Raw genomic sequence first — 14614 nt, forward strand, 5'->3', positions numbered from 1 at the left:
TCTAGATTTCCATCCAATCATATTGTTTTCTATCATCTATGACACTTCAGACTTTGTAACCAATCATACTATCTTCCATCTGTGATATATCCCATTTGTTCTCTTATACTTCCCAAAACTATATGAAACATATTAAGCCCCACCTCATGGTCCTTTGGCTGGCTGAGAGACCCCGTTTATTGTTAACTGGTAGCATTACCAATAATTTGAATGTTCTTGGAACTTTGTGTCTCAGTTTATCTTAATTTCAATCACAATAAGCATGAATTAGACTACTTACTAGGCAAAAGGATTTCCTGAGATATTGACTCGAACACTTTTTGGGGGGGGGGGGCAGGGCAATTGGGGTTAAGTGACTTGCCCAGGGTCACATAGCTAGTAAGTGTTAAGTGTCTGAGGCCGGATTTGAACTCAGGTACTACTGAATCCAGGGCCAGTGCTCTGTCCACTGTGCCACCTAGCTGCCCTGACTTGAACAGTTTTAAGAATCACAGTTTTATACAAACAATGCCATACAATCTAAAAATGGTGCTTCAAATCATTAGCAATCAGATGTTAAATAAAATAACTGTAGGATATTACCTCACACCCATCAAAATGGCAAAGAAGACAAAAAAATTTAGAAAATTTTGATATTGAGAGAAATGTGAGAATATAGGAACTGTTGGTGGGGCTCTGAAATGTCCAATTATTATGGAATACAATTTGAAATTATGACAGAAAAGTTAAAATATTGTTCATATCTTTTGAGCCAGGAATCTACTACTGGATTTTCATCCCTAGGAAGTTACTAGCAAGAAGATCAAAGCATATGGAAATATTCATAGCATCACTATTTGTTAACAGAAAAAAAAAACGGAAATAAACTTTGTGTCCAACAACTGAGGGATAACCAAATGTAGTGTGGTACATAAATGTAATGGAATATTGTTGTAACATAAGGAATGATGGATAAAAATTCAAATAGCTATGAAGTGAAACAGTATGATCAAGGCATAGCCAAGAGAATATGCACACTTCAAACTATAAAAAGCAATTTTTGATAGAAATAAAATCCAAATCTAAAGTGGGCAACATTAGTAGTAGCTTATGAAGGATAAACACATCAATCCTTTTAAGAAACAAGAAAAATACTGAAGTGTAATACTACATGTATAATAAGTTGCAATTATCCTTCTGTGTTGTTTTACTTAACTGTTTTGGGGAGCTTGCTCTGTGGAGCATTCAAACTGTAGGTTTGTAGATCATATTGAAACAAATTTTATGAACAAAAAATTGAACTGCTATTTTTATTTAGAGGCTTTCTGATGGTGAGAAAGAACCAGATGAATTTGAAATACTTTTAACTCTAATGGTAGAGGGAAGAATGAATATGATAATAAAATTCTTGTGTTTACTGAAAAGGATCACCTACTCAACTGAACATATACTGTAATACATATTAATAAATGCCTTCTCAATATTATTGGTAGTATTTATATTATTATTAATACTATATCTAATCACTAGACATCTAAAGGACTATGTGTTACATTAGGCTTTACAGAAATTTTGAGGGACTGAAGCAAGAGGAAGAAAATTTAATACTTCAATATAAAAGGAAACAGGTTTAAAAAGGGAGGAAATATCATTTTGTCCACAGAGGTAACAGGAAAAAAAATTAAAGGCATAACTTTTTATTCCTTGGGATAGTAGAAAACAACCCTTAAAAAGAAGTTGAATATTAACAGAAATAATTATTGCAATAATAAAAAAACATAAATAACATTTTACTCCTGGAAAAATGTCATGACTTTCTCTCAGGTGCTCAAGGGGCACTGCCCATTAATGAAAGAACTGTATAATTAATGGAAATAAACTATTCGGAGTTGCAAAATGATATGGACTCATTAAGCAAAATAATTTCTAATACCTACAAAGGGGTTGAAACTTCTCATTCACTCATTTGTATTCTGGGATTTGGTGAAAGGGAAAAAGAAAGAAAGTACACATGAAAGCAGAACACTATCTCTTTAGAATATAAATTCTTTGAATATAGGGACTATTTTTACTTTTGTATCCCTATCACCCAGAATAGTGCCTTTGCACATAATAAGCACTTAATAAGTTTTTGTTGAACTGACTGTATCAGGCAGGTTCCAGTCACCAAGACCTAAATAATTTTCTTATTCAAAGATATTTTTCATGAGTTATTGTGGGTAGAACTTGTTGGTAATAGGTTGTTGTCTTTGTTCGCTTGTATCTGACTCTTTGTGACAAGTCGAGGGGGTTTCCTGGCAAAGATACTGGAGAGGTCTGCCATTTCTTTCTCCAGTATGTCCCCATTTTACAGTTGAGGAACAGAGGCAACTAGGGGTTAAGTGATTTACCCAGGGTCACATAGCTAGAAAGTGTGTGAGGCCAGAATTGAACTTAGGTCTTCCTGATTCCTAGCCCAATGCTCTATCCACTGCACCACCTAGTGCATGGTAATAGGTATTCTAGAGGAAAATTTATAATAAGACATGGGAAATTCTAATCTACTATCTATATACTATTCCTTCATTCAAGTTCTGTCCCACACTGTGGCATAGGAGTGACTTCTTGAAGGTTATGCTAGCTCTGATAGGTATGCCCTAGCAGTCAGAAATGCCTCAGATATAGGTCCAGAAATAAAACAAATGTCTTGGCCAAGTAACGGGCTAGCTAAATTTGAAGAGGCTACTCAGCAGGTTGGCTGAAAGGTGATTAAGTTTTTGGGCACAGCAACTCTCAGAGACTATATCTATTAAGTTATATAGCTATGGTTGTGATCTGCATCAATGAAAATAACAAGTTCTTAAAGTGAAAATTATTCAATATTTACTTTGATTTGTCCTCATTCCTTGGATATGTGGTTAACTGGCTCTATTTCCTAACTTATATCTCTTTATGTTAATAATTCTCTTCTGAGTGGCTAAGAGGAAGCACGGTGTAGTAGTTAAGAGAGCCAGCCCAGGAACCAGGAAGACCTGTGACATATACTAGCCTGACATATAGCAACCATGTGACCAGGGGCAAAGTCAGTATTTAACCTTTCAGCTCCCTGAGCAATGAAGTGAGATTATAAATTATAGACACATTGCCAAGCTCCATAGGTGGAAGGAGTTTCCACACTAGGGAGTTCTCTATATTAATGAAATCACAGGCACAAACTAAACAAAACAAAAACGAACTATGTTATTTATAAAGATTGTTTGATTTTCTTGTACCCTTATTACTTATATCCCACAGCCTCTATCTTTGCTCATTAGTGAAATGCTGACTTCATTAAAAAGAATGTAGGTAGTTAGAAAAAGAATGGGCATACTGGTTTTTGGAAGCATTTTCCATTAGAAAAGTGAATTCTTTCATGAAACGATGACAAAGCTGGTTCTTTTCAGAGATTCCAGACATCATTGTGAGCCAGACAGGTTCTCCAATCCGGGGCATCGTGTAAAGATTACAAATTGTTGTTCTAAAAAAAAATTAAGATACAGAAATTCAAAATTCTCATAAAAGATAAAAAAGATATGTTTTATTATCTTGGGTCTTAACTCCTAAAATATAAAACTACAACCTCAAAAAAAAAAAGAAATTAAATTAAGTAAATTTAAAAGATTACTCTTGCTTAGGTACAGACCTGAAAGCTGTGCCTAATCTTCTCCATCCTCTTTCCCTCCTTCCAGTAATCTCTCTCCTTGTACCTCACATAGCACTTTACAATAGGCACTTAATCTTAAATTTCCTCGGATCTCTTCACATTACATCTCTTGGTGAATTTCTCATTTTTACATAGTTAACTTGAAAATCTATTTGACAAGCTTAATCTCACTCTTGAACTTCAGTCCCACCATCATATCCATCTGGTGGTCCTCAAGGTATCTCAAACTACCATCCTAAATCTAAGTAAGATCTGTTAAATTTGTCATTGCTCTGCTCAGAATATTTCAGTAGCTCCCAACTGCTTACTGATTAAAATTCAAACACTGCTCTATCTAATATACAAGCTTTTTCAACTTGGTGCCGCTCAATTTTTTTTCAGCTTCACTTGATACTTCTCCCCTTCATCAATTCTATTATCCAATCAAATCAGACTATACTCTATTCCTTCAATATTCGAATTCCTGGTTTTCTTTTTTTTCTTTTTTCTTTTCTTTTGGTGAGGCAGTTGGCGGTTAAGTGACTTGCCCAGAATCACACAGCTAGTAAGTGTCAAGTGTCTGATGTCGGATTTGAACTCAGGTCCTCCTGAATCCAAGGCTGGTGCTTTATCTACTGCACCACCTAGCTACCCCAGGTTTTTCTTTTAAAATGCTTCTGGTGCTATCTCCTTTACAAATCTCTTCCTAATCTACCCAGTCCTTAATACTTCTTTTACCAAGATTTACCAGTGTTCCTAGAGAATGTAAGGTCCTTGAGGAAAAGTACCGTTGCTTTTTTGTCCTTGTATTCACAGAGCCTAGTGCAGTGTCTTAAACATTGGAGGTGTGTAATGTATGTTTGCTGAATTGAACTAAAGTCAGGTATTGGTCTATGGGCTAGAGCGAGCTCTCAAGAAAGAATACAGAGCATAATGATTTACATGTATTGTATGAGTCTTGCAAAAATTTACTCCTCTAGAACATAATAAACTTCAACATGGGGTAAAGGAATTCCTGGATTCTGAATGAAAGTCCAAATCTAGGTTGAACAACAGATAATCTAAGAGAATTGCTTCCTTCTACTCCTCATGTTTCCTGTTAGTTGCACATATTGATATGTAGCTTCTTTTTCTTGCTTTTTGCACTTACCCAAAGCCCATAGAATCATTATTTCTAGCTGAACACTGAAAGATTTTACTCCAACTAGAATTGTGAGGGTAATTTAATCTATTTTCTTATACTCCAACATGTCAGTAATAAAGATGGAAATCTGGGACCTCCGAGGCAGTGATTTCCTGGGCAGCAAACACAGACAGGTGGAATACTATAATTTGTGCTCCTCCTTAGTTTCAAGGATTTTGAATAGATCTTATTTTAATACTTTCCTCTTATGAATAATTAGAATAACTACTTTCTTATCCACTGAACTGGATTTAAGTGAGTCAAGGCTATGAAAGGTCACCAACCTCATTCTCTCATCTGGAGCTATCTGGGTCCAGTGGCAAGATATACATCAGGATGACTGGAGATGGCCCCAGATGCTTTAAGACAATTGGGGTTAAGTGACTTGCCTAGGGTCACACAGCTAGTAAGTGTCTTTCTTCTATCCAGTCTCAGAAGATAAGATGGTTCTCCTTATTGCCAAGGTTAACTCTTTCATGTGTGCCCTTCATTCCTATCCCATTCAATCTCTTTTGCAACCTTGATCTATCAATCATTTCCATTCTCTATATTTCAACATTTTCTTTTCTTATCGACTCTTCCTATTCCTATAGATATTTCCAGGTCTCTTCACTCTAAAAACAAAATAAAACATTACAACATCCTTCCCTTTGACCTCACTATCTCCTTAAGTTATAGAGCTCTATATCTCTTCTTTTAATTGCAAAGTCTGGTTGTTGTGTTTTTCTTTTTTAAAAGGAATTTACCCTTCCTAGATCTACTGACTCACCATCTACTCACTTTTCAACCTCTGGCAATCTGGCTTCCATTGAACTCTCTTCTCCAAGGTCACCAATGACCTCTTAATTGCCAAATCCAATGGCCCTTTCTTAGTTCTCATTCTCCCTTCACCTTTTAATATCCTCTGAAATTGTTACACTCCCTTTCTTTGACAGAGAGGGTTTCTCTTCTTTGGCTCATGTCTGTGACATTCACCTTTCTGGTTCTTTTATTCATTTGAAAACTCATTGTTCTTTTTCATTGATTTATCTTCTCCCTTTCCCTAAATGGAGGTATCTTCTTTGTCTTCTGCTCTTGCTACATTTTTTCCTTTGGTGTGTGTATGGACATGTGTTTGTATATGTCTGCTGGACATTTTCATCTTGCTGTCATTCTGGTATATCAGACAACATATTTAAAAAATAAACTCATCATCTTTCCCCTAAAACCTACCCTTTCTGCCAAATTTCTATTTCTGATGAAATCATGAAAGAGTTCCTCAAGATCAAACCTTGAAGTCACCTTGGATTCTTTTCACTTTCTCAAGTCCTACATTTTATCAATCCTACTGAATCTATCTCCACACTGTATCTTCTAGGCAGACCCTTCTTTAGTTATGCTATCACCACTTCCACCACTCTATATCCAGTCATCATTATATCTTGCATGGATGACTATAATAGCCTCAATTGGTCTACCTGCCTCTACTTTTTTCTTCCTCCAATCCTCCTTTTATACAAAGGCCAAATTAATCTTCCTAATTTACCACATATTACTCTGTTCAAAAGCCTTCCATGGCTTTGGAATTTAAAAAAAATCCTTAGTTTAACATTTAAGGCCTTTAACAGTCCAACTAGATTTCAAACTACTTCTGTTCATTTACTTAGAATTACAGCCAAACTGTTCTACTAGCAGTCTTGACCCCTTTCCCATTTCTAAGCACTGGTGTAACACAGCCCCCAGAACTGGAATGCCCCTCTCCTTTATATCTCTCCTTGTTAAAATATTTTCCTTCCTTCAACACCAGGCTCATGTACCACTACATGAAGTGTTCTATGGTTTCTACTCCCCAAAATACTCAGTAATCTTTTACTCTTCAAATTTTCTTTTTTATTTTCTTTTTTTTCCTGGGGCATTGAGGGTTAAGTGACTTGCCCAGGGTTACACAGCTAGTAAGTGTCAAGTGTCTGAGGTCACATTTGAACTCAGGTCCTCCTGAATGCAGGGCTGGTGCTTTATCCACTGTGCCACCTAGCTGCCCCAACTCCTCAAATTTTCAAAGAACAATGTGTCTGTATTTCTTTTGTGTCCTTAAAACACTCTAACTTATATCATACTACTTTGTTTATATGCTGTACACCCCTGGGTTTCATTGTAAGCCCCTTGAAGGCAGAGACCCAAAGATTACCTTTCATGTGGCAGGATCTTAATGTTTGATGAATTGAGATGAATTCAAACAGTAAGAATCCATAAAAGTATTTTGGGTATTCAGTTAAGAGGTCACACTTTCTAGAGCGCCAGAGAGAATAGTTTAAAAAATTAAGTATCATTTAAGGTAAGAGGGAAAAGTGCCATGCCTTTAGGCTTCACATTATGAGGTGCAGCCAACCACAAAATTCATAAGCAAACCCATGAGTTCTAGTAAAACAATAAAGTACAGCCAATTGTTTGCCTCTGGTTAGCTGAAGTAGAACAAAAAATAAAACCTTACTTCCATCCTAAACCCAAGATATTCCAAACCATGGTTTTGTGGAAAGGAATAAATGGGTCTTGTGACATTATTTACTATTCTGGTAACTCTGGCTGCATCTGTAACTGATAGTGTTTCCTCCCAGCCAAGCAGATTCTCTTGGCAGCAAGCCAATAATCATGTGACTGCAGTAAAGGGAACCCTCCTCAGTCCCAGATATGTAAATAATGGTCCTGAAACTAAGGGCAAGGATTTACTACTTTGCTGTTGTAAATAAGAAACAGAAACAGAATTGACAAGCTTGAATTAATTCTTTTAGGCAAATAAGGGGAATTTTTCTAAACTATTTCACCATATGTCTACAAAGAAATTTTAAGTGAAACAATAAGGACTGCAATATTTTATGCCAAAAATTGCTGACTCTTCATTCTGCACTCCTTTCATTTAAGATTAAAATATCTATGTTGAATTCAGGAAAAGAAATTGCCATTAAAGCATGGATGGGTTACATTTTAAATGCATTAAAAGCAATCAGAACTTTTCCCTGCCTCAAAAATACTATCATAGTAGCAAGAGAGGCAATTCACTAACAAGGGAGTCACATTAAAAAGTCACGTTGGTATATTACATTTTTATTTCAAATTTTCAGCTATGTGGTAGCAGATATATCAACTTACATAGAGTCATATAAGGCATTAAACCATCCATATCATCATAATTATATAGTACTTCATGTGTGCCTTTAATGGCAGAATTGGTCTTGATATATGTTCATTTCAGATAGATGAATATTAAGATGGCGGAGGAAAGACATTAAACCCACAGGGCTCCTGATACAATAACCCCCAAAATAGCAATAAAAGAATCCTTGGGGCAGAAAAACACACAAAAATACAGGCTGAGAATTTTCTCCAGCTATAGATAGATTTCAGGGGGCTGTGCTGGGCCACGAATAAAGCCTAACCCTGCAATCCGGCCGACACACCAGACACCTGCCAGAGGAATTTGCCCCAGTGCCTCTGAATCAGCTGCAGCACTGGTGTCTTCTGGAACCGAGCATGCAGTCGGACTGAACGGCTGGCCCGGGGCCGGGGGTGGGGGTGGGGTGTAAGTGTAGGGGTACCAGTGGACTGGGGGGAAGGATTCGACTGTCCCACCCCAGCGGGCAACCAGGAAGAAATCCTGAGCAGCGGGAGACCCAGGTGGGGGAGGGGAGCAGGGGAGCAGTCTCATCGGAAGCTGAGAACCACACCACAGAAAGTTTTGCTGGTTGGTTGCTTAGTAAAGTAGGCCTGAGGTTATATCCAGACCTGAGAACAGGCCAGGTGAGATTAAAGCGTGCCCCACCTCAATCCAAAACACCTGGGACCCTCTGAAGCTGAGAACAGGAGTGGAGCTGAGAAGCAGCACACACCCCCCCCCCACTTGAAAGCGAGGCCAGGCAGGCTGAGAAGAAGCCCAACCATCCCCCAGGCTGCGCTGTAGCTTGAACAGTGTGTCCTGGAAGCAGAGCCACACTTTAAGGAGTTAAAACAGTAGATAATATAAAATACTTGGGAGTCTACTTGCCAAGACAAACCCAGGAACTCTATGAACACAACTACCAAACACTCTTCACACAAATCAAATCAGATCTAAATAATTGGAAAGATATCAATTGCTCATGGATAGGCAGAGCTAATATAGTAAAAATGACAATACTGCCTAAATTAATTTACTTATTCAGTGCCATACCAATCAGACTACCTAAAAATTATTTTATAGAGCTAGAAAGAATAATAACAAAATTCATCTGGAAAAACAAAAAATCAAGAATATCCAGGGAAATAATGAAAAAAAATTCACAGGAAGGTGGGTTAGCAGTACCAAACCTGGAGCAGCAGTCATCAAAACCATCTGGTACCGCCTAAAAAATAGAGTGGTAGATCAATGGAATAGGCTAGGCTCAGGAAATGCAGTAGTAAATGACACTAGTAATGTAGTGTTTGATAAACCCAAAGACTCCAGCTTCTGGGACAGGAACTCAGTATTTGACAAAAACTGCTGGGAAAACTGGAAGATAGTATGGCAGAAATTAGGCACAGACCAACATCTGACACCTTATACTAAAATAAGGTCAAAATGGATACACGATTTAGACATAAGAGGTGATACCATAGGTAAATTAGGAGAGAAAGGAATAGTCTACCTATCAGATCTTTGGAAAGGAAAACAGTTTTTGACCAAACAAGAGATAGAGTATATTATAAAATGCAAAGTGGATGATTTTGATTACATTAAATTAAAAAATTTTTGTACAAACAGAAGCAATGCATCCAAAATTAGAAGGGAGGCAGAAAGCTGGGAAACAATTTTTGAGGCCAGTACTTCTGATAAAGGCCTCATCTCTAAAATATATAGGGAACTAAATCAAATTTATAAGAACCCAAGTCATTCCCCAATTGAGAAATGGTCAAAGGATATGAACAGGCAGTTTTCTGATGAAGAAACCAAAGCTATCTATTCCCATATGAAAAAATGCTCTAAATCTCTAATGATTAGAGAGATGCAAATTAAAACAACTCTGAGGTACCACCTGACACCTATCAGATTGGCTAAAATGACAAAAAAGGAAAATAATAAATGTTGGAGAAGCTATGGGAAAATTGGAACACTAATGCATTATTGGTGGAGCTGTGAACTGATCCAACCATTCTGGAGAGCAATTTGGAATTATGCCCAAAGGGCGATAAAGCTGTGCATACCCTTTGACCCAGCAATACCACTTTTGGGTCTTTTTCCCAAAGAGATCATGGAAGGGGGAAAGGGACCCACATGTACAAAAATATTTATAGCTGCTCTTTATGTGGTGGCAAAGAATTGGAAGTTGAGGGGGTGCCCATCAATCGGGGAATGGCTGGAGAAGTTGTGGTATATGAATACAATGGAATACTATTGTGCTATAAGAAATGATGAGCAGGAGGAGTTCAGAGAAACCTGGAGGGTCTTGCGTGGGCTGATGATGAGTGAGATGAGCAGAACTAGAAGAACATTGTACACAGTAACATCAACATTGAGTGTTGATCTACTGTGATGGACTATATTCTTCTCACCAATGCAATGGCACAGAAGAGTTCCAGGGAACTCGTGATGGAAGAGGATCTCCAAATCCAGGGGGAAAAAAAAAAAGAACTGTGGAGTATAGATGCTAAATGAACCATACTATTTCTTTTGTTTTTGATGCTGTTGTTTTTTTTCTATTTTGAGGTTTTCCATCATTGCTCTGATTTTTTTCTCTTATAACATGACTAATGCAGAAATAGGATTAATGTTATTATATGTATATATATAATATGTTATACATAATGTTATTATGTATATATATCAGATTGCCTGCTGTCTAGGGGAGGGGGGAGGGAGGGGAGGGAGGGAGAAAAATCTGAAATTGTAAAGCTTGTATAAACAAAGGTTGAGAACTATCTTTACATGTAATGGAAAAAAATAAAATGCTTTATTAATTTTTAAAAAAAAGGAGTTAAAAGCCAAGAAATAGTAAGCCAGGATGAGTAGGCAGAGAAAGCAGAAGACCATCAAAAATTTCTTTGGGGATAAGGTAAACCACAATACAACCTCAGAAGAAGAAGAAAATAACAGGGTCAAAGCTCCAACATCCAAAGCTTCCAAGAAAAATATGAACTGGTCTCAGGCCATGGAAGCTCTCAAAAGGGACTTTGAAAAGAAAGTAGGAGAAATAGAAAGATTATGTAGAGAAAAGGAGGAAAGAATGGAAAAGGAAATGAGAGCGATGCAGGAGAGTCATGAGAAAAAAGTCAACAGTTTGAAAGGCCAAATGGAAAAGGAGATTAAAAAACTGTCTGATGAAAATAACTGCCTAAGAATTAGGATTGAACAAATGGAAGTTAGTGACTTTATAAGAAACCAAGACACAGTAAAGCAAATCTAATTGAATGAAAAAATAGAGGGCAATGTGAAATATCTCCTTGGAAAAACAGTTGACCTAGAAAATAAATCTAGGAGAGATAATTTGAAAATCATTGGACTACCTGAAAACCATGACCAAAACAAAAGCTTAGACACCATCCTCCAAGAGATTGTGAAGGAAAATTGCCCTGATATTCTAGAAGCAGAAGCTAAAGTAGAAATTGAAAGAATCCACCAATCACCTCCTGAAAGAGATCCCAAAAGGAAAACCTCCAGGAATATTATAGCCAAATTCCAGAACTCCCATGTCAAGGAGAAAATACTGCAAGCAGCTAGAAAAAAGGAATTCAAATACTGTGGAGCTCCAATAAGGATAAAGCAGGATCTAGCAACTTCTACATTAAAGGACCAGAGGGCATGGAATATGATAATCCAGAGGGCAAAGGAACTGGGACTTCAGCCAAAAATCACATACCCAGCAAAACTGAGTATAATTTTTCAGAGGCAAAAATGGAATTTCAATGAGAAAGAGCATTTGTGATGAAAAGACCTGAACTGAACAGAAAATTTGACTTTCAAATACAAGATCCTGGAGAAGCATAAAAAGGTAAACAGGAAAAAGACTTCATGAGGGATATTAAAAGATCAAACTGTTTACATTCCTACACGGGAAGATAATACTTTGAAATCATAAATAAAAAATTCAGGGGCAGCTGGGTGGCGCAGTGGATAGAGTGCTGGCCCTGGACTCAGGAGAACCTGAGTTCAAATGTGACCTCAGACACTTGACAATTACGAGCTGTGTGACCCTAGGCAAGCCACTTAACCCCAATTGCCTCACCAAAAAACAAAACAAAACAAAAAGTCTTCACAAGAAATTCACAGAAGACAGGGCCGAACTGAATATGAACGGATGATATCTGTAAAGCATTTATGTTTTGTTCTTTGTAGGGCAGACAGGATGGGGTGTCTTATGTCTGGGGCTGGATTGGGGCTTGGGCCTCCTGGGTCCAGGGCTGGTGCTTTGTCCACTGTGCCACCTAACTAATCCATGATGACATCATTAAAATAGGGTTGAAGTGTAGGAGGAATAAACTGGGGGAGGGAGAAGGGGAGAGATGGTCTGGGGAGAGGTAGTTCACATGAAGGAAACAAGAAGAAAGCTTATGGAGGAGAGTAGAAGAGGGGGAAGGAGTTGGGGAGTGAGAGAACCTTAATATCATCAGAATTGGCTCAAAGAAGGACTAACATACATACTCAAGCAGGTATAGTAATATATTTTTGCCCTGAGGGAGGGGGAGAAAAGGGGAGGGGGAAGAAGGGAAGGAGGAAAGGGCAGATTGGGGGAGAAAGCAGTAAAAAGCAAAACATTTTCAAGGAAGATGAAGAAGTTCTGCATTACTACACATATTGAATTGCTTGATCTCATAGGGAAGGTTGAGAAGGGAGGGAGGAAGAAAAATTTAGAACACAGAATTAGCTCAGGGACCCTGATCTCATTGGAGTGGGCTCATGGAGCGAACAGCTTTCATACCCAATTGGGAGGAGCAATCTATTTAACCCTGCAGGAAAATAGGAGGGAAGGACAAGGAAGGAAGGGTGAAAAAAAGGGAGTGCAGAGCGAGGGAGAGGATATTCAGAAGTAAAACACTTCTGAGGAGGAATAGGTAAAAAGAAGATAGAGTAAATGTCATGGGAAGGGAGTGGGATGGAGGGAAATAGTTATGATGATTGATTATAATGGCAAAATGTATGGTACCTACTTTGCTGGGCTTTTATGAAAAAGATCCTCTGTCAAGCTTAAGCTACTATATAAAGGTTATGATGAAAAGGATATTATCAGGAAAACCTGGAAAGACCTACAGGAACTGAAGCAGAGTGAAATGTATTGTATACAAAATAACAGCAATAGTGGGGGATGATCTGCTGGGAAGCATGTGGTTATTTTCAGCAAGGCAATGATCCAATATAACCCTGAAAGACTTATGAAAATTGCAGCCCGTCTGCAGAGAAAGAACTGATAGTATCTGAAAACAGATGGAAACACATTTAAAATTTTTTTTCATCTCCTCTTTGACAATTCCTTAATCTGAAGTTTTGTTTTTATTTTGACTGTTTTCTCTCACAACTAGCTAATATGGAAATTTTTCCATGACTACTCATGTATAACTTATTTTGAGTTGCTTGAGTTCTTGTGGGTGGGGGGTGGGAATGGAGGGGGGAAGAGAAGTTGGAACACACAGTTTTTAAAAAATTGATGTTAAAATTTTGTTTTTACATATATTTTGGAAAATAAAATTCTATTCAGAATAAAAAAATAGTTATGATTGAAACAACAACAAAAAAATAAATAAATGCTTATTCTCAGATAGATGAATATTGTTGTCCAGGAATAGTCTGGGTCAAAGGCAATAAGTATCCTCAACTAGGACAGACAACTGTAAGGGAATTTGAGGAAACTTAAAAATTAAAGTGAACTTATTTTCTTATGCCATTTTTAATCCTATTTGTCAGGCTGAAAATTCTGTGAAGACAGGCTTTAGAAATGTGTAGGAAGAACTATTTTAGTAGTTGATATTTTAAGAGCATATGGCATCAGAGAGAAAAGGGAATAAATGAACAAAACTTCAGGTTTCAATCAATTAAAGAGAGTACTGGTGAGTTCTGGAATCACTGAATCTCAGGGTTGAAAGAGACTTCAAAAGTCATGAAGTCCAACCCATATCCAAACAGGAATTTCCTCTACAACATCCTTCTTCACTTTGAAGTGATGGGGAACTCATTACCCATACTAAGATAACCCATTCTATTTCTGGAGAGCTCTTTTTAGGATATTTCTCTATATAGAGAACAGAAATCTACCTCTCTGAAATTCAAGTTGAAACCACTTTTCACCACTACTTCTCACCTCTATTCTTGAGCTCTGTTCTCAGTTAGGAAAGTTGACAAAATGAGATCTAAACACTGAGCTAATAACATCTGTGCCTACAGAATACAGGTTGTGTAAAAAAAAATGCCATAGAATTGACCTTTTCTCAGTTGGAGGATAAGAAAAGAAAGAAAGAGAAGGAATACTTATATTATTTTGCACATCCCAGGGGCTAGTCAGAATGGTTCAGTGTTTTTGTAGTTTTGCAACTATTCTAAGTCTTAAAATTTTAGATTAAAGTATCAATTAGTCACAATTTAAAGGATAGCAGTCATATAACCTCAAGCTAAATTAATCCCAAAGCCTTCTCTCAGTACCTAAAGAATATAAAAATGTTGATATCTTGAGCCTAAAGTGGTCCTTCCTCCCCATGTATGCCATAACAAGATAAACAAATAACAAATATTTGATAGGAAACCATTCTAAATTTTTTAAAAAGATGAAAATTTTAAAATCACCAACATTTCACTTAATAAATTATGTAGCATTCAT

At 37.2% G+C, this 14614-nt stretch overlaps 1 protein-coding gene across 2 annotated transcripts in view; it reads right to left on the reverse strand.

Annotated features, from left to right (window-relative positions):
* The window catches only part of FNIP1 (folliculin interacting protein 1), a 149674-nt gene that overhangs the window by 14262 nt on the left and 120798 nt on the right, over window positions 1-14614 (reverse strand). For both annotated transcript variants that reach the window (XM_043990174.1, XM_043990173.1), the window contains one exon: window positions 3329-3475. In XM_043990174.1, coding sequence (XP_043846109.1) covers window positions 3329-3475 — 147 coding nt within the window. The remainder of the gene's footprint in view (window positions 1-3328; window positions 3476-14614) is intronic.

This window comes from Dromiciops gliroides, chromosome 2 (genome assembly GCF_019393635.1).
Source record: "Dromiciops gliroides isolate mDroGli1 chromosome 2, mDroGli1.pri, whole genome shotgun sequence".
Classification (NCBI taxonomy): domain Eukaryota; kingdom Metazoa; phylum Chordata; class Mammalia; order Microbiotheria; family Microbiotheriidae; genus Dromiciops; species Dromiciops gliroides.